The sequence below is a fragment of the Phaethon lepturus genome, unplaced genomic scaffold (genome assembly GCF_000687285.1).
Source record: "Phaethon lepturus isolate BGI_N335 unplaced genomic scaffold, ASM68728v1 scaffold2285, whole genome shotgun sequence".
Lineage (NCBI taxonomy): Eukaryota > Metazoa > Chordata > Aves > Phaethontiformes > Phaethontidae > Phaethon > Phaethon lepturus.
The window spans coordinates 116,211-142,463 of NW_010541066.1; the positions used below are offsets into that span (position 1 = coordinate 116,211).

General features: G+C 37.1%; 1 protein-coding gene across 1 annotated transcript in view; it reads left to right on the forward strand.

Moving 5' to 3' along the window:
• Window positions 1-26,253, forward strand: part of CNKSR2 (connector enhancer of kinase suppressor of Ras 2) — a gene marked incomplete at its 3' end in the record, with an annotated part of 154,511 nt that overhangs the window by 103,917 nt on the left and 24,341 nt on the right. The window contains 4 exon segments of the mRNA XM_010287613.1: window positions 1,340-1,473; window positions 5,322-5,533; window positions 9,448-9,537; window positions 11,122-11,336. Of these exon segments, the coding sequence (XP_010285915.1) occupies window positions 1,340-1,473; window positions 5,322-5,533; window positions 9,448-9,537; window positions 11,122-11,336 (651 nt within the window).

Below are 26,253 nucleotides of genomic sequence, written 5' to 3' on the forward strand. Positions count from 1 at the left end.
TGTTGGTCTGTCATAAAATATTCTTAACTGTGCTGGCAGAAGGATCTTTTCTACACACCTGTTCAGTCAGTCTTTAGAGCTTCTCTGCTGTCAATACAATGTGAAACGTTTGTGTTCTCCAGTAGTTATATAGGTCAGAAATTACAGGTATGCTGAACTCTCTTTAATCCCAACACTTACTTCTTCAAGGAGTTCATTTCCAAAAAGATGGAGGGGAAAGAACTCTTTCAAAGCAAATCTCAGCATTTTTTTAATATTAAATTAATTTTAGGGTATATGAAGATACTGTTATACTGTTTTGCCATTTTTCTTTTTTCTTCTGCTTGAGTTTGCTATCACACAAGCTTTAGGGTATATGAAGATACTGTTACACTGTTTTGCCATTTTTCGTTTTCTTCTGCTTGAGTTTGCTATCACACAAGCCAAGCAACATAAGGCTTTTGTTATTAGGCAGACATGTTATTATGTAGACTAAAGCAATCAAAAGTTTTCTTCTTGTTTCATTTTTCTGCATCTGTATAGAGACTGTTAGAAAATCCTGCTATAATTTCCAACCCTACAGTAATTTAATAAAGTCTTCAAATGGTTGGTCATTACTTAGCTAGCTGAAATAGTTAAGCTGAGGAGGGAAAAGGGGTGCCTAATTCATGGGAGAGAGATGTGTTTAAGAGGAAGGATCCTATTTGGACTGGAATGATATCTAGAGTGCATGATTATTCTGCAAGGAGTGTACAATTTATTTTCCTTTGAGTAAATGTTACTTTGTGAGGAGTGTGCCCCAAGGATTGAATAATAATAATAATCTCCAGTTTATTCTGTCTCATACCATGTGCGCTCTGAGGGTGCAGCACCTGATTTTACAGCATCTGCAGACATAAACTGAAGCTTTTACAGTTAATTCTTAAGCTGTAGAGCAGATGGGGAGAGATGACATTGAATTTAATTCCTGCTTATGCACCTTTTACTGTAAACACTAGACTTTTTCTTTACAATTTTAGTTTAATTAAGGAATTCACTAGATTCTGTATGTTATTTACACTTTAAGATTTCACCAGTGGCTCTGCTGATTGCTTTTTTTATAGGTATTGGCAATAATCTTGCTGTGCAAAAGGGAGAAAGATGTAGTCAGAGGAGTCAGTTTTATAAGTACAGTACCTGTCCATTCATAGATCTGTCTCCTTAGCACGAGTGTTTCAGTCAGTTTAAAAGCACACAGAACATTAGAACTGTTAACTATTTCTTTAATTTTCTGAACTACAGAATGTTTATAGCTTTTTCAAATAAAAATGTATAATGTATAAGGATAATCTTGATTATTTCTCTCTCTCTTTTGAACCAGCCTCTTATTCCTAGAAGTCCTACAAGCAGTGTTGCTACGCCATCCAGCACTATCAGCACACCTACGAAAAGAGACAGCTCTGCCCTTCAGGATCTCTACATTCCCCCTCCTCCAACAGAACCTTATGTTCCAAGGTAAAAAAGATCATTTCGGGTACAATTCAGGGTAAAAAATATTTGTAGAGTAACTGAACATTCTGTTCCTACCTGTTTATCGGCTTGCCCTGTAGGATAATACTGATAATACTTCATTTTGCAGGTCAACTGGCTATTAGGGGTAGATATGCTGAATCCCACCCACAATGACCTGAATCAGTGTTTTGTCTACAAAAGACAGTAGCTTTTAGAAAAGAAAGCTCAGTACTATCTTTTCTCAAATACAGGATAATCTTTCCTCTGTAACAGTCTCATGCTATTTCAGAAGAGCAAAAATTATCTGAAAAGCTGAATCTATAACTAGGAAAAGAGTTTGTTTCTGTCCCCTTGCCTAATAACCATGATGAAACAAGGGAGGCTGAGCTAAAAAGCAAGAAACTTTCAACCGCAATAAGAGCACTGTTTTCTTCTACCACAGTGTTTTCTATTTTAGATATATTTGATTTGATAGTGTTAGAGCACATTTCAGAATTGTGTTTTTGTGTGGCCACTCTGCTAGATAATGCAGTAACCATGCTGTTCCTGGTAAATATATCTGCTACTCTGACCTGCCACCTGGAACAGGCATTTTTATCTCTCCCAGGTCTCTGGGCTTGCTGAGACAGAAAAGCAGCAGATCCTCCTTGCAGATTCATCACCCTACCCTCAGACGACCTCAAATGATTCAGAATAATTCCATAATGTACACAGATGTTGCTTTCCTAAAATTCTGAGAGATTTATGGCCTATAAATAATATGGAAGTAGCTACCCAGAGGTGTAGGAACATATTTAAGAGGAATCAGTGTTTTTAAAGCTTCCATATTCTTAGACACAGGCTATCATATGTCCAGTCAATGAATTTTTAAATTACTTCGTGTATTTCTTTTAGTTAACTTTCTTGGAATGGTTGTAAGGGCAGCATGTCCTTTCTTGTACCTGAGTTTCTTGTAGCTGAGTTTTTCTTAGAGTTTCTTATCAGTAACTCTTTTAGCCAGTTAATGAGATGTATGACCTAATACTCACAAGACTTTCCTGGGGGTTACCCAGGAGTGAGGTATATGGCAAATTAAATTGCCTCGTGGGGAGAAGTTGTGATTCTATGAGAAAGTCTTACTCTTCAGAGGTATGAAAAACCTTCCAGGGCAAAAGAGTGAATTTCTACTTCATGATTTAGATTATGTCACAAGCCTTTGTGAAGCTGTAAGCTGAGTCCCATGTTCTTTCCTCATCCCTGCCTCATCTGTTTCCTGGCTTGGTTTTTATTTCTTGGAGAAAAAAAAAATTGCCATTTCATTTCAAATTTGACACATATAATGTGGTTAACTTGCTAACACAATTACTGTAATATCTGTCTTAAAGTGACAAAGAGACAAACAGAATATATGGTCTAGTTCAATTTTTTTTCTTCTAATCAAAAAAATTATCAGTCATGACACTTGATTTGTTCATAGGAGTTGAATGTGTCTTTTATCACCCTATTAACAGTATTCTGTTATGTCTATGTAAATATTTTTAGGACATGGTTTTCAGAAAATCCACAGAAAAAATCAGGTATTTAATGCTAACCTATTAACATAAAAAAGGTGCAAAAAGAAACCCCAACCAAAACATAGTCCTAGGTTTCTCTTTGAATGCAGTAGTTATATGGTGAAGACCTGTTGCTCCTGAAACTGAAACTGTACAATCTTAAAAGAAATAGTGCCTTTGTACTGCTACTGATCATGTTTACCACCACAAAAATACTTTTATTTGATAAAAATGCATCCTCTTTTTTGAAGTATTTTCAGTGAATATTCGCTGCTCAGCAGTTTTTGAGTTCTGCTTTAGAATTCGAGATGTTCAAAATGCATTTTGATTATTTATTAATAACATTTCTTAAATCGTTATGATAATGCACTGGTTTGGGCAGACTGATTAAATCTTATAATACATATTAGTACAAGCTATAATCTTACAGAGAGCTTAAGCTATGTACATTTGAATTTTTGAACTTAATCCTAATGGACTATACTTCGTTTCACAAACCTGTCACATAGTGTACAGTGTTTCTGAATAATCTGGTTTCGCATTTCATCATTTTTTTTGTCCATGATTAACTATACTTAAGCATGTCTTTGTTTTGGGTATTATCAAACTGTTCCTCAGTTTGTTGGTGGTGTTCCAAGGAAGAAAAAACCAACCAAACCAACCCTCCTTTTGTTACTGGAATAGAGTAAAAGAGTTGATATTTTTAAGTAAATTGTAAAACCCTGAAGCCATGCCACCTTGGTGACGATACCCGCAGACAGCACAGCTGCCGGCATAACTGCACACGGATGGCATGAGAAAGAGGGACTGACTCTTTCTGTGTGCCGGTTACTTAGAAGTGCTGGTGATAAGTTAGTGCCTGCTCAAATTTGTCGAATACCTTTGGGGGTGAGAACTGAAGCCCTCATCTCCAGAGGGCCGTGGCAAAGGGTGCTTGCCTGGTGGCTCTGCACTTCTCTCCGTGCTTGCAGTAAAGATCCCTCCATCTCAGTCTGCCCTCCTTACCACGGAGGCTTCCTTGTGCCAGCCCCTGATGGTAGCTGCAGCACCAGTTAGTATCTGGCTGTTTCATGCCAGTCTCCATCGTCCTACCAGCCGGGGTCCCCCAGCACTGTCACCACAAAAAGTCTTTCCGCGAGTGGAGATGAGCTCACAGCCCCGGTGGGGCTGCACCAACGCCCCTCGCTAAGCCAACAGCGTCCCTGCTCTGGGAAAGCAGCCTGGCAAAGTGAGCATAGTGGTTGGTGGAGGTTTGTGGTGCTGCGCTGTCGCAGGCAAAGCAGGATGGCCCTTTCTCATCCTCTGTGGCTTTCTGGATCCCATGAGGAGGCTTTGCTTCGTCCTCAGATGGAGTCTCAGAGTGCCAAGGGACGTATGGGTCAGCACACTGGCCAGCTTGGAACTCACATGGCAGTCCAGAGGGGCAGAAGCGCTCCAATGAGGACATGAGGCCCCGGCTTCTCTCTTGGCTGCCTCCCATGCGTTTTGCTGCCCAGAAATTACTGTCTGATTAGGTCTTTTGCAGCCATCTGCAGGCACGGTCCTACCAGCAGATTTACTGAGCCATGCTTCATTTAGTGCAAGGAGCGGACTCCTACCCCAGGCATGGCTTGCTCTCTTGCTTGATGCCTTTGAGTAGTTTGCATTTTCAGAGAGTGGGGCGGGGGTGTGGGGAAGGAAAAAGCTATAATTTTGGGGATCTGTACGCAAACTGCAAAGTGCGTGCCTTGCGATGCATTGCTGTCCTGGGGTAACCCCTCGTGATCAGGTGCTGTACACCTTATTTGCTATTGCATGGAGGTACCCGTACAACTTCCAGGCCTGAATGGATTGTGCAAGACTATGTCAAATGTCTGTACATCATCGGTGCCTGGTTCTTCTTGCTCTGGGCTTAGATTGTAAGGAACCAGATCAAATTTGTCCATGCTTGCCTTATAGCTGTGTCTTAAAACTATCTGATGTATTTAAAACTGCAAGTATAAAAAACTCTACCCTAAATCACAAAAAGCTAGGTAGATTAAAAAAGAAAACCAAGAAAAATAGAGTAGCTGCATGTCAGCTTTATTTCTATGATTCTTTTCATGAGAAACCAATAAGATGGATACAGTCTGTAAAAGAATTGAATAATCAGACACGTGTGAGATAACTGGCACATACATGCATACATATGCATATATGATGTGTGATCCTGATGTTGGTCAATGGCATCTGTTTCCTGCTTGTATGAAATACTGACATATTCCCATGTTTATTGAAATATTCACAATAAAAATCAGTGTCTTATCCCAATATATTAAAAACCTCTCTTGTTTACTAAAGGGACGAAAAGGGCAATCTCCCGTGTGATGATGTTGGCAGGCATATAGTGGGCAAGCCAGTTCATACAGGATCCGAATCTCCAAACTCATTTCTTGACCAGGAATATCGGAAACGCTTTAATGTCGTTGAAGAAGATGCAGTTTTATACTGCTATGAATATGAGAAAGGAAGAACAAGTGGTCCTGGAAGGAGAGAGAGCACACCAACATATGGTATGGCATTGATTTAATAATGATAATCACCATTTGCTGATTTTAGGATTTTTGTGCATCTGCTTTTGTTTTTAAGCATGAAAATATTTTCGATGGCCATTGATTTTGCTAAGAATTCTGTACTACTTTAGTCCAGTTTCAACCTACGAGCTTATTCTGTGCAAGAAAAACTTAATTACTTACTATGATAGTGAGGGCAAGTCCGGTTTCATGTTGATGATTTTTCTGAATATAAGTTCTATAATTTTGTTATCATCTTAATTTTCTGGATTATGCTTCAGTATCATTTTAGCAAAAAAAAAGAACAGGCAGAAGCCCATATGTTTTTATTAAAAATACAAGATGGAATTGTTCTCCCAGTATAAGGGCAAGACTTGCATAGACTTAGGAATTCAGCATTAGAAAAATTTACCAAGGTATAATTGTTTTAAAAATCAAAACCATGTCAGATTTACCAAGAGATGACATGCTGCTTTCCTGCTGCACTGCTCTCTAAAACTCTTCAATTTTTCTTTAGTCCCAGAAATGAAGTATGAATGATTATAGTGTGCTTTTTTGAAGTAGTGTATTAACCTCCTGTACCTTCCTATATGGGAAGTGACAACTTCCTATATACAGCAGTTAGTCTTTATTTGAGGTTATATGTTGTCTAAGAAATAATTTTGCATGTAAACACACACATATATTCATGCTAATTTCACATCTTGGATTTTGATTTATTTAGGGTGAAAACTCAGAAACAGTTTCTGGTGAGAGTTTTGCTCCTCAAACCTTTATGCTCCAGGTTATTCTCCCTTTGAATCTGTTGGAACCCTTTAGCTAGTATTTTAACTTGTTTCAGCTTTGGACTGGGAGAATTGGTTTTCTGTTGCCAAATATAAAACTGTGCAGTCACAGAGATGCTAGGATATAGAAAAAAAGAAAGAAGAAATCTATTGTTTAAAAAAGATATTTTGACTACTGTGGTATTAGCTGAGCACACACTTGAGTATTTTTTCACCCTACATGCTATATTATCTCAATTTTTAAACTGAGCACAGGCTGTATGTTGGGGTTGTAGGAACCCTGACATCATATCCCTTTGAGAAGAAGATAGACTTCATTTATGAGGAAGCATAGATTTAGTACATCATGCAGCCAAGCTCCAAATTCACCTGGGAACTTTGATATAAATTGAGCTTGAGCTTTGTAAAGTATCCTCAGGACCTGGAGCAATGTGCTTGCACAACATAAAAGGATGCATTTTCATAAAATGTACCCTTTCTACACAACTACACAATCCGGCTGCAAAATCGTCAGTATCCTTTTGATTTCAAATTGTTCTCAGGTGTTTTCTAACCATGCCCATAGTGTACAAAATAACTGCTAAGTTTTCAAAGTGGATATATCATTTTTATTACTCCAGTATTTAAACTATTACAATTGGTGGATGCAGTCAGTTCCATTGACAGAGATGTACTCTCTGTTCCAGGTGTTAAATTTTAATATTGGTAGTCCAGAGTGAAGAACACCACATTTCTTCTTCAAGGATTGCTGAATCCAGTATTTTGTTACAGGATCGCTTTTTTTGCTTTTGTTTCAGCTAGCAGAAAAGGTTATAAATACATGGATCAAAGACTGCACTGAAAATCAGTCATTATTTAACACTTTTGTTATACACTGTTTCACTTTTGATCTCACTTCTTTTTTAATGAATTCACACCATTGAGTCCATTTTCATTTAAGTGTATTTTCTAAAAATATTGCAATTTCAGCATTAAATTCTAAAGTTTCCCTCATGACATTTGTTAGCATAAGATTTGTGGCTAGGCATGGCCTTAGGATTTCACAGAAATCTGGAAAATGACAATAACACTCTTCTGGCTTATGGTGACCCATTAAAGAAGGTCAAACAGAGTTCCAAGGCCTAGAGAAATAATTGTTTTCAACATGTACTCATCATTAATTATGTGGTGGTGTTAATTTTGTAAAAAACATTTCTCAGTCCTCCTTTGTGAGAGGTTAATAATGCCCTCCATAATTTCTTTATTGGAATCTTTTGACATCTTTTTGACAATGTTAACAAAGAGATTTCTCTTTCATGCTCTTACTGGCTTCCAGCTGTTCTATAATTGTTGCTAATTGGCCTCGGAAAGCTTCTGTTCACATCCCATGGAAGAAGTTTTCCTGAGTGTAGTCACCAGGGAAGACAGATTTAGGGAATGTACGGAGGTTAACAAGAGGAAGATTAGCAGAGGTAGCAGGCAAATGAAACTTGAGTTTAAAGAAAGAAACAAATTTGGTCATTGCAGTTTTACTGCCAGATACAAAATCATGCACTTCGAACAGCTAGAGATTTTGTAGAAAATTTGTTATGGCTATAGCTTTTGATCATGATCAGACTTTACATGATTTTGTGTAGCTTTTGTATCTTTTTAAGTGTGCAGGAACTTTCAATAAGATGCTGGGAGTTCAGCCTCACAAAGAAAATAAAGTTGTATTTCTAGAAAAAGCAACCCTTGAAAGTTACTTCTGATCAAGTAAACATGAGCCAAATACATCCCCACTCAGGAAATTACATCTTAACTGTGTGATCTAAATCTCACTGGCTTCAATCAGACTTAAATATGTGGCCGTAAATAGTAAAATAAATGATAAATAAAAAGTTAAGTATATATTGTATTTCCCGAGCAATGATGTATTTGTGACCTGATCCTGTGGTCTGTACAGAACATACATCTTTTTTTGTCAGTTTTTTAAAAAGACGATACAGCTTTTTACCATTATGCTGCCTATATGGCATTGGTGTATTTTCCATGGATGCCATACTTCAATGGGTAGTTAGACATGTTTGAGTATTTTTTTTTTCATTATAAACATATCTTTCTTTTTAAGTGTATCATGGATTTAACCTCAAAAATGTGGAATAAAACTGATCACCTTTATGTAGGGGTTTTCCACTAGAACAATAAGACTTCTGAAGTTTTTATATTAAGCTCTGCTACTTTTGAAAACAAATTATTTTCCCACTTTTCAGTTTTGTGACCAACAGTTTGATTCAAAAAAGAGTGAGGGCTGACCTTGCTGTGAAAACATTTTGTTTTCAGTCTGCCAGATATTGTGCCATATGCTATGCTACTCTATGTTTTGTTTCAATGTACTATTTAACTTGCCAAAAACTTCAAACCACTTTAAGTAACCCCACCAAGTTGCAAGCACACTTTCACTGAATTTCCTACTATATTTGTGGAATCCTTAAGCAGAAATCATAGTTCACAGCATTTTTTTTAAATCAATTCAGCAGCTTCCAAGTCAAAATTTAAAAGATATAATAGTCTTCAGCTTTTCTGTCTCTTGCTGTCTGAAATCAAAGTGAATTCATCAATAGTAATGTAATTTGCTTTCTGTGGACTAAATGCTACAAAAGAAATTATATGTAGAGGTTTTCTGTTTCCTTTCTTACTCAGTCACTGATGGATCTTTTAAGCCCACCAGCAAAGATGCTATTTGTGAAGGTGTTTTAGTGATGTGGGCACGTTTCTTTTACCAATAATTCACATACGCTTTAAAACAGTTCTCTCCATGCTGTGCTCGGAGCTTCCAGAATAAAAAAATAAACAGATATTGCTCAGTGACAGCTAAAATAATTTGAATGCGTTTGTCAGTCTCAAACATCAGTCCGCTGATGATTTTGTAGGGCACTGAATTTATTTTCTAAACTTAAAAAAAAATCCATTAAATACTTAGCTGCTTCTTGTGTGTTAAAGAAAATAGAACTCCTATCTTAACCTCTTGTTCAGAGGCAATGCTGGATACTCTTTCATAAACAACCCTTTAGAATAGCAGCTTAGCACATAATTTGTTCTTTCTGCTAAAAAATGTTAGTTTAATGCTGCCTTATGGTGCATGATCTCAATTTTTTCCTTTGTTTCCAGGGAAACTAAGGCCTATTTCTATGCCAGTAGAATATAACTGGGTGGGGGATTATGAAGACCCCAATAAAATAAAAAGAGATAGTAGGAGAGGTAAGTGATCTGAACACGCATCTTGTACAAGGCATTATGTGTTTTAACATGCTTTAAGACATATATTTCAAGCTCCTTTTTCTGCTTGCTTTCATATATTTTTGTGAACCTCTTTTGGGTTCTTTCATTATGTATACTTAATTTTTTGCAGAGCCTCTATTAGCATTGAGGAAGTTGCTCAGCCAGGCAAAAGAAAATCATGAATGCAAAGCCTGGAAGTTTGGCTTAACTTTATATTGGCCTTTCATTGATTCATTTGTATTATCCAGACCATTTTAAAACTGGACTTAATCTTATAATACTAGAGGACAGTATGGTTATTACTGATAAATATTATTGTGCTTAAATGAGAACTATATATCACATTTCTCTGTCTTCATGAGTTCTTTTTGGATGGAAAACATTCTAGAGCAGCATGAGATTCACCTCAAAATCATTGAGGATAAGTTCTTCAAAATTCTGGTTTGTAAGGCTCAGATACACAACTTCACATATAAAATGATAACCTCTGAAATAGCTGTTATTGCCCAGGAACAAGATGTTACAGTAATGATAGTTATTTCCTTAAAAATATTAATTAAATTTTCAGTATGGATCAAAAAAGGAAACACTTTTAGGAATTATTAGGAAAAGAATACAAAACAAATCAAGAAGTATTGTTACACTGCTGTGTAAGTTCTTGCTCATGCTGTGTGTGTGGGCAGTTCTGGTTTCTTAAGAAAAAGCAGAATTGAAGAAGTTTTAAGAGACAACAAAAATTATCAGATGTATGGAGTGGCTTTCAAACTGGGATCAATTCATTTGGCTGGCCATCACCAGTTAGGGAGAATTTAGGACAGACATAATAAAGGTCTATGAAATCTTGTGTGGAATGAAGTAAGGAAATAGGTTTGTCACTGTTTTTTCTGAAACAAGAAAGACAGAGTGCTGGTTGAAAAGAAAAAGAGCTGGCTCCTCATGCAGCTTGGGTTCAAGCTAAGGAAACACTTGCCACAGGAGGTTGTGGATGATAAAAGTTCACATTAATGCAAGGAAAGACCAGATAAGTTCATGAAAGACAAATCTGCCGAGGTTTCCTACATTCACAAACATTGCTTCTGGCTCAGGATGTCCCTCAGCCACAAGCAGGTAGATGCTGGAAGAGTATTTGGGGAAAGTACGTATGATACAGTGAATGATCTCAAATGAGTGTTCAAAGCTAATTGCTTCTAAATGTATGGCACCACAGTCATTTCTATTCGTTAGGATCTTGTTTAAAGAAAATATTACAGATACGATCATACATGGATTGTTGCTCATTTGTTGAAAACTCCAAGACAAAAACTTACTGATGTGGGGCTTCTTTTATATTCTGTTCCTTTTCTAGTCAAAGATACCAGAAATCTGCAAGAGTCATGAATTTTCCCTACCAAAAGATTGCTTTCTTACTAGATCCAGAGCAAAGAAGCAAAAGGGTTTTGTTAATGAAATTAACAAGTTAAAATTGTCAGTAGAACTTAGCAAGAGTATTATATATTTTGGAAGCGGGATTAACATACATACAACAATTCACAATGATGTTTTGCACTACTTTTCTTTCAACAGAAAATTCATTGCTTCGCTATATGAGCAATGAGAAAATAGGTCAAGAAGACTACATGTTTCAAAGGAATAGCAAAAAGGATACTGGGAAAAAGTCAAAAAAGAAGGGAGACAAGAGTAGTAGTCCAAGTCATTACTCGCTGTTGCCTAGTTTACAAATGGACTCATTGAGACAAGAAGTCATGGGCACACCTGGACCAGAAACTGCTTTGTACCACGTGAGTAAAAATAACATTAACAAAAGTTGTTGCTCTGTGCTTGTAATGAGAGACTGTCTTGTTTTTATAGTGGTGTTGAAACCTTTTTTTGACTGCTGCTGTTGCACTGATTCCTGTTCTTTGGACAATAACTAAATCTCAAAAAATATTTTAGAATTCTTTATTTTGCTGTTACAAATGTGGGATGGACACCAGTGTATTTATCTCCTTTAACTAGAAAATGTCATGTTTGAAATGGAGGTATCTCTGCCTTGACTAACTTGCCATTGATGGAAAGGGAAGAAGCAGCAGTTTCCAGACTGTCTAGAAACCTTCTTTCCAGCATCTATGTCACTGCAATATGCTAAGTCTTATCAGACAATCCTTTTACTACAGGTACTTGAAAGACCTGATAAAGGCAGGAAAAGTTGAGGGAGGCATTTATTTTTCCTTTGAGGTAAGGGGAGCCCTAATACATGTAACTGTTTAACATATAGCTCTCTATAACTCAAGTAAATGTGAAGGAAGGGATTCTGATGAATAGGATGTAAAAGGAAAATTGCAGTAACTTGCTAGTTTTTAAACGTGTCAAGAAAATGGAATTTAAATATCACAACATATTTTAGATATGATACCACCTTTGCCCTATAAAAATATTTACATTTTTGACCTCAGTAAAAGATGTCATTATAGAAGAATATACACACAGTAACTGTACAGCAAGATAACAGAAATAATTGAAATTGTCTTCTAATATGTAATTTAGATTGCCAGTGTCTAAGGGAGATGTCAGTGTGGGCTTCTCAGGAAATCTTCTGCAGAAAACTGGCAGGTGGAGCTTCACTGAACCTTTAAGTTTTAAAACATCACTACGAATTATCGCATTATAATTGGTGTAAAATAATTGACACTAATGGAGCCTTTACATCCTTTTACACCATCTGAGTGCTTGATCCACTGGCTTCTAAAACTCCTTAGTGTGCTGCAGTGTATAGGTGAGTCTGATAAATTTCAGAGAAGATGTCATTTATTATTAAAAGTATGTGCTTGTGGTGCCCTTTAATTAAATCAGGTCCCCAGATTCAAGAACTGCTATTCCATTTCTTTTTCATTTGTAGTAACGTAGGTATGATGATAAACATTTTTGCTTACATTATTATTTCCAATTTTAGTTTTAGGCTCTTTTTGTAAGTTGGAAATCTGATAGTGGGGAGATTTCCATTTGCAAAGGCAGACTGATAGGCAGTGTTTCCCTGATACATGAAGCCAAAGAGATTGCAAGTGTCCCCAGACTGTCCTCTTTGTAATGTCTGCAGTCTTTCCTGGAAGGAATCTAATCAGTGCAAGAGCCCTTGATATCAAACAAACTGAACAAAATAGAAAAGTTATTTGTACAACATGACTTTCCACTCTGTAAAGAGCAATGTGGTAAATTTGCAACACTTTCCATGTTTTGAGAGAATACTCATCTCTCAGTAACATTTCTTTGTTAGTATACATTAAATTCCTGACACTGTGCAGTGAGAAAACTTTTTTTTTAAGGTGCCATCTTTGTTTTTCCTATGTTTCCTCTATTACGCATTATGTCTAGTTTCCAAATTGTGTACAAAAAATAAATGATGTACACAGGAACTGGAAGATTCTTCAAAATTCTGGTGTGTAAGTTAATGAGCAACAGCAAACTCAGAATTGACAACCAGCATTTTTTATGTACTTTGGATACCTATCCACAAAACACCTGAGCTGCTAACACCACAAATTCCACGAGTGTCTGCTAATCCATAAAATATATATTTTGTTTATCATTACCATTAAAGGATGTCCCTCTCTATAATGCCATTTAATCTTCAGCATCTTTTTGGAAGTTTAGTGGGAGCTTATTTATTTACAAAAATAAATAAAGGTTATCTGTTCTTCAGAATACAAATCAGTATTGATCTGCTATCTGGCTTTGAAATAAAATGCATGAAATAAACAGAAAGAGGAAGCTTGGGCCATTGATTTGTCCTTGGTGAAATGGGAATAAGCCCTTCACAAAGCATTTGCAGCCCTCTGCAGCTGATTATTGCTGGTCCTGTTGCTGGGAGCCACCTGGCTGCCACTGTGCAGTACAAAACAGTTCCCTTTTTGTGGTGATGGCACCCAAGCCTACTCGCTTATGAAACCCTAATCTAGTTTGCAGATGGGGCTATATGTCTTTGCCATATAGCAGAGCCAGGAGTTTTGTAACAAATTGAACATAACTTGTATTAAAGTCTTAAATAAAGAGTGCAGTGAGCAAATAAAGAACAGGGGAATATAGATAAAACACAAGGAATTAATATCTGACTGCAATACAATTTTATTAAACTGTAGCTAACAAATAGGACAATGAAAATATACTTTATGCTCAAATTGCAAACTGCATCTTAAAGATCACAAAAATGTGATTTAGAAATTATTAGGAAATACTTTTTTTTACAAGCATCAGCTACCCAGTTTTCACAAAGACTTTCGATTATCTGTGAATGGGAGCCTCTGGATCAGCATGACTTCTGTGCAGAGGAATGGTGGTAACTCCAAAAACTGCACTAATAGTAGTGGAATTGAATGAGTTTTTTGATTTGGGTTTTTGTTTGGGTTTGTTTTGTTTTTTTTTTCAAGAAGTCAATGTTTTCATCATACTAGAATATCAGATGAAGAGAGAATACTGTGACTCTCTGCGTTGCATACCACAAGCCAGTGGATTTTCCTGAAGTAAATTGCAGCTCTTACCAGGTGGCTATAGTTGAACTTGTACCTATAATGCCTCATTTTTATTAGGTCCCAGTACTAGAGAATGCTCCACCAGCCTTGTTAACTGGTTACAATCCCTGGTTGCCCTTGTTGGTAAAAGTTTTCATCTGTTAGCCTGTTTACCTGGCTTCAACATCCAACTTTAGTTATAAATGTACCTTTATTCTCTAGGTTTAAAGGTCTCTTGTTACCAAATTTTGTCTCCCAATACAGGAATTTACAGATGATATTCAAATCACTTTGTAGCCTTCTCTTGCTTAAAAGAAATAGAATGAGCATCCTGGTTTGTCATCAGAGGGTATTTTCATATCCTTTCATCATTCTCATAGTTCTTTCAACTTCTCATAGTTAATGCTAAAGTATCCTAAGCATCCTTCCTAAAGTATGCATGCCAGAACAGGACATAAATTTCCAGGAGATGGATAGAAAGGTAATATAACCTTTCTATTCCTGTTCACTAACTCTCTATTTAAATATTTAAAGGACTGTTTACCCATTTTAACCATAGACTTGGAGTGGGAATATGTGTATTACTTGGTTTTGGTTTTATTTTTTCTGTAATGACACTTTTCCAAATCACTGATTTTCAAGACTGGTATTCCCAATTTAATAATTTATATCTTGCATTCTTTGTTCTTTAATATATAACATTGTGTATGGTTGGCCATGTTGTAACATACAACTTCTTGGGTATGTTTGCTGAATAATCTATGTCTCTGAAGCAACCATAAGTATGAAATACCAGAGACTAAGGGCTCTGGGCCCTCAAATTGGGTCCCTGTGATTACCAAGTCTATAAAATGGAGTACTGAAGCTGCAGGAATATGGGGTCTGCTGCAGAATGGAACTACTGAAACCCTTATTTTGAAAGTATCTTTTTAATATGCATATTCTGTGAAATAAAAAAAACCCCACACATTTAATTTTTTTTTTCTCTGTTTTCTTTTCCCTTTTTTCTGAATTCCCTGAAATAGAAACCATGCTGCTCACTCAACATTCAAGTTTCGTGTCATTCACTGGTCTTTGATTCTGTGTTACTTTTATTCAATGATGTTTTCATTCTTTTCTGAGCCCATTGATATAAATGTTAAATAATTTTGGACTAAGAATGCATCCCACTAGTTAGTGATGAATTCCCCTTACAATTCCAGGCCTCTCTCCTTTTGAATTTTGCAGCCGTTGACATGTGCAGGCTGATTACCTTTTTACTGTGAAGGTTTTCTGCAGAAAAGCAGCTTTTACAATTATGCTGACTTCAACTCCTTGCTTCTACTGCTTTTATACATGACTTTATAGAAAAGAAAAATCTTTCATCAAAAAACTACACTGATTAATTATATTACCACAACAGAAATGGTATGTTTTTGTCTTGTAAACAAAGTGGATGGCGTTAAAAAATTACCATGGTAATTCAGGAATGTGTGTCTTGTTTATTTGCTAAAAGAATTCTGAAAAATGCCAGCAGATTCAAATTGTTGTATTCTGAAGTGTTCACAAGAACGTGGCAGTCTAGCATTTTCCTGGCTGTCAGTATACTAAATTTGCATAAAATCGCTGGTTTTAACAATTTTGTTTATATCATTGACCTGCCATTACAATCAAAAACTCTGGTCAAGGGAGCATTTCAGTTATGGCCTTGAAAAGTGAACAGTGGTTACTTCTGTCCACTGAACGTAACTGATGTGATAGCTGATATAATAGCAAAAGAAAAAACTAATTCGTGTTATATCTGTGAAGTAGACACAGACTTGGATCCACTTACGGTATTTTTTTAATCCTCACATAAAAAGTCTCTTCACCAGTTTGCTTTGTTTTGTTTCCCGTTCTAGAAAGTGTTTCCAGCATAGGTTGATTTCTAGCCAAGTTGTTGTTTTTGCATTCTATTTTTCTTCCTCAGTATTGCAAAAGAAATACCAACAGAGTGTTAATGTTTTTATTAAGCTAAGGCAAACTGTTTGAGCTGTTGCTAATCTAGTGTGCAAGCAGGTATTCAATGTGATCTATTACTGTAGATATAAAATGGTGCAGTTAAAATTGTCTTGGACCTTTGGGGCACAAGAGATGAAAGCTCTGACACATGATTATGGATTTTTAATTTTGTTATGTTATTCTGTATAGGAATTTCCTTTGTACATTGTGCTTTGTTTTCATTGAAGGAAAATAATATGGTTATTTAGGAGGGAGATAGTGTCATGAGTCAAAAGAAATTCCGCATCAGGTTAGTAATAATCTGCTCCTATCTGGATCAATACAACTTTCCCCTAGTCTAGAAACAGCATTGCTATGGGAAGAAAAGGTTGCAGCTTATTGTATATAGTAGGGTGTTGTACAAGAAAAAGTAACCTTGCTTACAAACTATTTCCAAACCTACACCAACAGACTTGTTCAGTTTTTAGCTCATAAGAGAAATTGGAAGGAGAGACTAACTTACAAGAAAAATAACTTTTCTACTTAAATAATGTATATTTCCAGATATTTATTGCATATCCCCCCCCCCCGGGAAGAATACAGGAAAATGCTTTTTAAAAGTTCAATTCAAAATGTATGTATTTAGGTGTTCTCAGTGTGGAGAAGAATTTACCAAGAGCTTATGATTCTGAAAACTTTAAAGTCTAACTCTACTTAGGTGGTTAATTTTCTCTTACGCCTCCTATTCCTCTCTGCAGAAAGGCTGAAAGGAAGGAAAAAGAGAAGATACTTGAACATAAAGTGCCTACATTTTTAATGCAAATTGTTGAATCGAATACATATATATTTATTTAACCTTTTATATTGTAATATTCAGTAACTAGCATTTAAGAAAGTGCAGAACATACGCATATTCGTTTCCTAATAAACTTGTGCACAAGCTACCCATCAATTTCTTGAACAAATTTTTTGCAAAAATCTTCTGAATAGAAATGGCATCTAATAAGCAGTGTGTAGTGGAAAACTATTTACCAAAATAAAGCCCAGAACCACCCCACAGAAAAGCTAGCAGTTTATTATAATTGTAAGCATCACAGGTGCATTCTTATTACGGATATTTGTAATTAAAGAAAAATAAGTTTGTAGAGAAAAAAAATTAAAATCAACTGCACAGATTTTAAGTAGGTGTCTGAAATGTAGAAAGTACCATTACAACAGATGGAGTTAGTACATTTTCTACTTCAAAATGTTTGAAGTCCAGCTATGGCAGTATTTAAATATCAAGGGTTGCTTTTCCTTTTTCTCCTTCCTGTTTTCACAATTGTCTATAGTTAGATTTGAAATTACTATAGAATAAAAGTCTAGCAGTTGATATCAAAGTCCAGTTTAACCTAAGTGCATAGTGAAAAATATTTTGCATAAGTATTTCCATAATTTCTGTTAACATTTGAATTAGTATTGCTTCTTCTCCATGGTCTTTCATCACTGTTAAAATATTTGTGTTAAAATAATACTGAAGCTTGCAGAATGATTACAGACTTACAAGCATCGATCATCAGCAAAGGAAATCTTAAACTTATTCTTGAAAATGTACTTGTAAGAAATACTTGATTTAAAAAATTGTTTAGTCTGGAGAAGGGGAGGCTGAGGGGGGACCTTATCGCTCTCTACAACTACCTGAAAGGGGGTTGTGGTGAGGTGGGTGTTGATCTCTTTTTCCCAAGTAACTAGTGATAGAATGAGAGGCAATGGCCTCAAGGTGCGCCAGGGGAGGTTTAGACTGGTTATTAGGAAAAATTTCTTTACTGAGAGAGCAGTCAAGCGTTGGCACAGGCTGCCCAGGGAGGTGGTGGAGTCACCATCACTGGAAGTATTCAAAAAACGTGTGGACGTGGCACTTTGGGACATGGTTTAGTGGGCACGATGCTGTTGGGTTGATTGTTGGAGTTGATGATCTTAAAGGTCTTTTCCAACCTTTATGAGTCTGTGATTCTGTGAATAGACTTATGAAGTTATAGAATAATCTGATTTGGAGTTCTTTTAAAAGACTCAAAGTCTATTCAGAGGCAAAATTGCTGGTAAAGTGTTACGTGTAATGCAATGCAGAGTAGATTAACCAATTTTCCTATGAAGGCATCATGAGCACCTAGATTGCATACATTTGTCTTGTCAGCTTTCTCTAGTATAGTTCAGGTATAGAAGGCCTTTTGCTCTGAAAGACAATTGGAAAGAACAACAATTAAAAAATTCAGTAAGGGGGAGACAGGTAAGAGGGAGAAACATAATGGAAAATTCTTATCTAGTGCCTTTATGAGTCTGAAACACCATCATGTTCCACAGCCACAATCATCCCATTGGCCATAGGCAGCTTTGAATGCCTACACATTGGCACATGTTGGGTTTTTTTCAGTTGAAAGCTCATGGTTTTATGTATCTGATTCAGACAGAACAGCAGCATCTGTGATGTTCCTAAACTGGAATAGTGGTTCCAGCCTTCCAGCCAACTTCTTCACTCCAAAAAGAAACCATCTAAATGATACTGTATGCATTCCTTCCTTCGAATGCAGCACTTTATAAACGTAACAAGCACAAAACAAGTAACAAAAATAGTAGTTATGTTGTTAAAATCACTGTAGGAACCTCATCTAGGCCATAAGTGAACTTCATGGCATATAAAACAAACAAAATGGTGAAACAGTTAACCAATAAGCAAAATACGCCTTAGTAAGGTAGTTGTGGCAACTGAAAGTGATTGGGATAGCCATAAGATTGTTGTGCTAAAAGGTAAATCTAGATATTCCACCGGGGTTTGGTAAAAATCTGGTCTGAAATCAATCTTCTACATTTCTGAGAGAAAAGGCGAAAGAGAAGCAGCATATAAATTCCTTGCTAATGGAAGATGGCATTGTGTTATTTTTAGACTTGCACAATCAACATAGAGGAATAAAGAGGCCTCCTGTGTCTAGTCCTCTGCTATTGCAGTTAATCACCTTCATTTAATCCTATTCGGATATGTATTAAACTCCACATTGAAACATGGTATGAATTGCTGTTGCTAATAATGAGACCAGTAAAAGGTGGTAAACTGGGTGAATAGATGGGCAGTTGTCATAATTCTAAGAAAAATATTGGACAGGGGAGGAAAGAGAACAAAATCGAAATTAGCCTGCCAGCAAGAGAAAGGCATCACCCCTAATGACTTTGCTACAGAAAAATATCCAAATGCCTCAGAAACCACTGTGCAAAGTGGATAGGGTAGTATAATTATGGCTGGGAGGGACCTCAGGAGGTCTGGTCTTTGGCTCAAAGCAGGGCCAACTCTGAGGTCAGACAAGGCTTCTTAGGGCTTTGCCCAGTCAGGTGTTGAAAACCTCCTGAGATGGAGACTCCATGGACTTGCAGCCAACCTGCTGCACTGCTTGGCTGTCCTCATGGCAAAAAAGTTGGAGGTGAGCAATAAAACAGAGATTTTAGCAGTAGCTGGGGGGATAGTAGCTTGCTCTTATTTAAGGCACAGTTTCTGTTGTTTCATTGCTGTTTACCTAAAACCATCTTGTGAAAGTGCCTCAGTAATCTCACTTTTGTTTTGCCAGTTCTAGACTCTCAGTCCTTTCAACTCAAGACTGAAGAGAGTGGATGTGCATATGCAACTTTTATACTTGAGTTCTGGTTAAGGATACATTTTGTGAAATAGTAGTATTTCATCTCCATAGGAGGAATTGCTAAGTTCTTTTAATTACACGGAATAATATCTGCATTGTTCATGAGGAATATTATTCCTGTCACAGATGAGAAGAGAAGGCTCCAGGGAGACCTTATTGCAGCCTTCCAGTACTTAAAGGGGGCTTATAAGAAAGATGGGAACAAACTTTTTAGCAGGACCTGTTGCAACAGGACAAGGGGTAACAGTTTTAAACTAAAAGAGGGCAGATTTAGACTAGACATAAGAAAGAAATGTTTCACAATGAGGATGGTGAAAGACTGGCACAGGTTGCCCAGAGAGGTGGCAGATGCCCCATCCCTGGCAACGTTCCAGGTCAGGTTGGATGGGGCTCTGAGCAACCTGATCTAGTTGAAGATGTCCCTGCTTATTGCAGGGGGGTTGGACTAGATGGCCTTTAAAGGTTCCTTCCAGCCCAAACTATTCTATGATTTTCTGAGAGAATATTTTCACATATGCATTGCTTCTCTTTGAAGGAAGCAGTTAATACCATGGATTTTCTCTTATTGGGGAAGTGGTTGCCCAAATGAAATTTAAAGGTATTGAATGTGGGAGATTTTACATCCATTTCTACATACTCTGTCATTTTTATTAAAATCCAGAGTTAACTATTGCAGCAAAGCAAAATGCTCTAGAGATGAGGTAAGATTGGTTTATGGGCCATCATGAAGCACAGTTGGAGTTTTTTATTGAATATTTTTATTTTAAACTTTCTCTATTACCTTCTTTCGCATCTGACCATGTGGGACAAGTTGGCCTGTTATAATTTCTTTCCATGACGAAGCTGGGGATCTCTTTAAAAATGAGAGTTACTGTAAAGGTCATCTAGTCCAGCTCTGTCAGTCTAGATTTATTCCTTAGTGCGTATAATATAATGCTCTGAAAGTATAATTTTATGTTGTCAGGAAATGTAGATCTATAGACTAATAAATATCCTAGCTCAGAACATTTGCTAATTTCCTTTCACGTCCCCATTCTGTATGTTTTCTGCTATCTATTTCAATTAATCATTCCTAGTTGTGTCCTGCTTTTATTACCTGATAGAGGACTTTTGCTTTTATGGGTATGAACATTGTTTGTATACCAGTAAGCTACGTTACCTGTAGCTGGTACAATCACAATAGCACAGCTGAGATTTTTTTTTTTAATGTAGAATAAGTGGCTTCGTGCCTCAGTTATTCCCCTTTGATAAAGAAGAGATTAAAAGCCGCATAATGCAGCAGAGAAGTGTGTGTCAGGCATTGTGCAGAGGGCATTCAGCATGAGTTATCACTGCAATGTGCTGGGGAGTGTCACATCTATGAGAACTTACATCTAGGTCCTGACTTCTCAACTGGCTCCTTTCTGTACTCCTTCCTGCACAAGGAAAAGGGAGGTGTCAGGACTATGAAAGCAGTGAACCAAGGACGCTGGCTGGCATGCGTCATGGAATTTGGTGTTCTAAGAATCTCGTACTGAGTGGTGGAAATGTTGTTTGAATTAAGGGAGCGCAGATGCCCATTTCAGAGTACTGTTTTATCAAAATGCTTTGACGAGCAGCACAACTGTTTCTGAACAAGTGATTTTTTAAAAGTAGTGGTTTTGACTCTGCAGGAGTCTCTGCCCCATTCCTCTGCGCCGCTTACATGGCAGTGGCCCCTTGAGCCTATGGCTGACATGTAATGTGGGAGATTGTATGGTTGCACCTGGGAGGAAAATGGCTCTTTGCAGCAGTGCGGCTCCTGAACAGAAGCTGTTTTATTAGGTGTTTCTATTTTACTGGAAAGAAGTGCTTGTTGCTTAGTGCCTGATCTCTGAGTCAGCCAATCATCTCTGCTACTGTGCTGTGGAGGAAGAAAAAACTCATATTTTTCATATAGAGATAACTGCTTTTTGTCCATTTCTCAGATATATCTCTTTGCTTTCAGATTAACCCAAGTAGCTAATATTTCTAACACCACAGAAATCTGACTTTAGGATGAAGTGTAAAACTAATTTTGTAATCTGGTTCATACCCATAAGGTCGCTATAGCCAGCACAATGTTAAAAAGATCTAATGTTATCTTTCCCCGCCTTCTGAGAATTGCTGTTTTGTCTTATGGTTAGAGGAAATTTTACTAAATTCGAGAAAGTAATGTGACTTTTATCCTGGAATGAACCAATATTTTTCTACCTTAATTCGTAGATGCAATGGAAGAATATGGTATTAATTTTAACAGAATGTATAATGGCTGAGGTACAAACGCTCTTTCCCTCAGTTCCCCATGGAAACTTCCCCTCTGTTCAAGATCCTGTTAGTTCTGTAGTCAAGAGCTACCTGAATCCAGCCCTGATATGTAACTATTACTACAGCTATTGCTGCAAGCTATTCCTGCTAGCGTGGTGCAACAATAAAGAGCCACAAAGCTCTACATTCTGGAAATGTCATTTTGGTCCTGAAGGGTACAAATGCTGAGAAATATCCAAAACTTGGAAGTTATTGTAAGGACATATCCTTAACAGTAATGTAACCAGTACATAAGGTTTATCCTGATGCACAGTACTTCTTAAAAGGAGAAAATTTGGGTTTGTATGTTTTATCTTCAGGAGATGAGCAAGTAAAGCATTTTGGTGGTTGTAATTTGTCTTGTGCATCTCCTTTGCTAAGACTGCTTCTTTTACACACAGCTGTGCACTAATTTCCTGTTTCACTGAAGCCTTTGTAAACTCCCTAGCTCCAGAAAAGTACAATTTTCTGTTTTATTGATTTTTCACCAAACACTTAGTATTTTTGAAAGTCAGAATGAGTTTTCTGTTTCTTTCACTGAAACAATATTATGGCCAAGTGCTAACAGAGAATAGCTTGCAAGAGTGTATCTTCCTTAAAGCAAAAACCTGTTTCCTCAGTTCTGCTCTCAGTCATTACAGAGCACCTGCATCTCCAGCACAGTCAAACTGAGCAGTAAGAAAGAGATCATCCCGAGGGACACAATCAGGAGTGTTGCTAAATGTCCCTAAATGCACATACTCTTTTCATTATAAGCAAGCACCTAGGTGTTGTAGGGAGACATGGGACCTTTATTTTAAGATGATTTTTTATCTAGAAAGATCAAGGGCCTGATGCAAGATTTTGTTAAGCTCTAAGGGTTGATTTCCATAGTGTTTTACAGTAGTTCAAGTTTTCTCCCCAGAAGGTCCGGGATCGGTTCCATGCTGTGCCACAGATCACCTCTCTAATCTAACATAGATCACTTGCAGAATAAGTTTCTTAAATCTACTTGGATAGTCTTATTGTTTTAATGTTTAGATAAACACACAGAGGAAAACCTACCTTTCCCGTGAAGAAGACAAATTTTTTGAGCAAAACCAGATTTTTCCTGGAGGAAATTGCATTGTTTGACAGAGATTTGTTTGACACAGATTTGTTTGATTGACTGATATCTGCTGGAGGGGCAACAACACAGCAGGGCACAAGCAATGCACGAGGCTTCTGGGGTGCATATGGGGTGACTTATCTCAGTGATACTTTGTGAAAGGACAAGAAGCAATGGACATAAATTGAAATACAGGAAATTTCGTGTAAGCATAAAGAAAATCTACTTTTACTGTGAAGATGGCTTAACTGGAGCAGGTTGCCCATGGAGTTTGTGAAGTCTTCATCTTTGGGGATATTAAAAACCTGACTGGACACAGCCCTGAGCAACCTGCTCAAATTGACCCTGCTTTGAAGAACAGGGTTGGATAAGATGATCTCCAGAGGTGCCTGCCTTCCTCAGACATTTTGTGGTTCTTTGACGGGTCCATTCTCTTCAGTAAGAGTTGAAACTGGGAATTACTCTGGGGTAGAAATCAAAATAAAGGGTTAAATACTAGCCTGTAATGGGTAATAATTAAGTTTCTTTTTCCTTCTTAAATGGATGCAGTTGAAACATATAAAGTGATGGAACAACTGATCTATCTTGGACTTTTGCCATTAAAGAATATGTATAGTTTTTGAACCCTCCCTTTCTCTCTTAGATTACTTACTGTCAATAAAAGCAGTGTGGGAGGTACCAAAATTACATGTTTCAGAGTAGATGTAGAGCAGAAGAATGATCTCAGAATAAATTATTCTAATGAACAGCACTTGCCTAGTTTAACTTTTTATCCTCATTTTCTTCAGGCAGCTATGACAGTGCTGCAGTCCTTGTTCTGTCAGTCGAAAAGAGTGTGGGGGAATATGAAAACTCTTATTTAAATCTGATGTTGTCCAGAAGTTTTACTGCTTCAGTATTTCAATTAAAGAGTCCTGAGGCTTAATGGCTAAGAAAGAAAATCTTTCCCTGCTCGTGGAAAGCAGAACCACTGTACGTTATTCATCTCAACATGGCCTGAAGATTTTAAAAAAAGTTTCAATTTTTCTAAGTTTTGCGTGCATTATGCTAACAACTTTGCACAAACAATTTGCACTAGCTTGTGCAACTGCAAATTTGCATCCAGGTAATGCAGCATGTGCCACAGGGCCCCCCCCAATTACAAGAAGTTTAGCGATGCGAGTACGAATAAGAATCCCTGAACAGAAAAGTTGTGCTTGCTGTTTTACATTTCAGACAACCACAGTTCTGTCCTTAGCTAACATATTCTTCTTGGATAAGCAGCTATAGGAGCAGTTGTATGAAAAGATTAGACATTGTTCATATTATCAGCCCTTGTAGACTATGTAATGAGGAGAGCATCCAGCACAGGTAATGTAGCCATTGCCTACCACAGAGGCAGCTAGAAAGTTGGCAGCTTCAAGGTCTCAGGGTGCATTTTTTACAGTAAAAAGCTCTTAGCATATTCCTCTTAAGACACGTACTGTTTCTTTATCCTGGTGGTCACTAACAAAATGCATGCATTGGGAATTCATGGTCAGAACTCCAAAAATACGGGCGCCCAGTTAGAGCTGTGACTGTGCGTGATAGATGGCATAGCCATGTACTGTGGATCTAGTACTTCCCAGAAGCCTTTCATAAAGCTACTGTGGGGAGAGAAGGACTAGGAACACAAGCAGGGCCATTGGTTGTCAGGTAAATGTAGAAAATTATCTCATCTGAAATGCACTTTTTGGCTGCTGCCAAGAAAACTATTGCTTTGCCAACTTTTGCAAATACACATTCATTTGGCCTTTGTATCGAAACACCTTTCTGCAGTGCCAAAAAAGCAAAACTAAGGGAGGAGGAGGAATATAGTGTGTAGGATAACATACCAACCCATGGATTCTGGGATCAGTTCTTCCAGTGACTGTTAATATGTTTGTGTCTCTCACAACCCATTTGACAGAACCAGTGATTCATTTTTCTCTCTGTCTGAGGTACTTGCCATTTAAAAGAGAAATATCCACAGGATATTTAGTATAATGATTCTGCCTTACTTGTTGACATTATTTTGTTTGTACTACAAAAACTTACTTTCAGAAGTCTGTTTATATATAACGTTCATACTATGTTTTAGTATTAAATGTCTTTGCTAGAACCTTAGTGAATGCTATCCTTTTAAAACCAGATATGGTATTTTTATTATAGAGCGTGCTCAAGAGCAGAGCGAGCTGTGCTGGGAGGGAAGAAGTATCTGTTACCAAAGCACCAAAAGTTCAAGATTTGATTCAATAAATTTTGCATTTGGGAGGCATGACTGAAGGTTTCAGCATATTGTTAATCAACTGTAGCATACTTTGTCTGTAAATCACTTTTCAATTCCAGCTCACCATGGATTTATGAATTACTCACATATGATGACTGTTTTGTCATCAGCCTGTACTTTAACATAGGAAATATTTCTGGATCTGCTTTCATAAATTCACTGCTGTGCTTTTGTATTAGATTTTCTCTCACAGGGACTATCCCATTTACTGTATTTGCATTTTACTTATCCAGGTCATTTGACCTTTAGCCCTGGTAACTGATTCCTTCAGAGCATGAGGTCATGCCTCATCTCCTCTCTCCTATACTGGTAAAGTCCTGTGTGGCCCAGTTTCAGCTCTTGTTCTAAAATCTGCCTTGCAGATGCCCTGTGTGGACTCACCTAGCTTCAAGACCTAGCCAACTGTAAACAGTAATCTTTTTGCTTATTTGGAGGTCTAAACATAACAACAGGTCAATAGCTGCTCTTGTTGTAAAAAAACCCAGTTATCTGTTGTAAATTAAATTCTCTGCTGCTTGGCAGGAGTTTTCAAACTTTCTAAGCTGCCAGAGGTCTTCTCTCATCACACCTTTTTAATATAGTCCTTGAAAACTGTTTTCCACAAATATCCATGAAAATAATTAATACTATCTATCATTAGCTCTTAATGGAGACTAAACAAGATGGTAAACAAAAAAGATTTTGGCAACATTCTCTGTTGGGAGTACCCTTAAGCATGAGTTCCTAATAGTAACAGATAGTGTGACAATGTAATATAAATAGCTTAAATTTTTTGCCATTTTCACTCTTCTTTTAGCTCTGAAATTTTGGATCTCAAGACACCAAGTGCAGAGAAACATGTATATGTGGTGTATCAAAACTGTGAAAACAGAACATTGCCAGTGTTCTCAAAGTATTGAGTGTGAAAGATGAGTC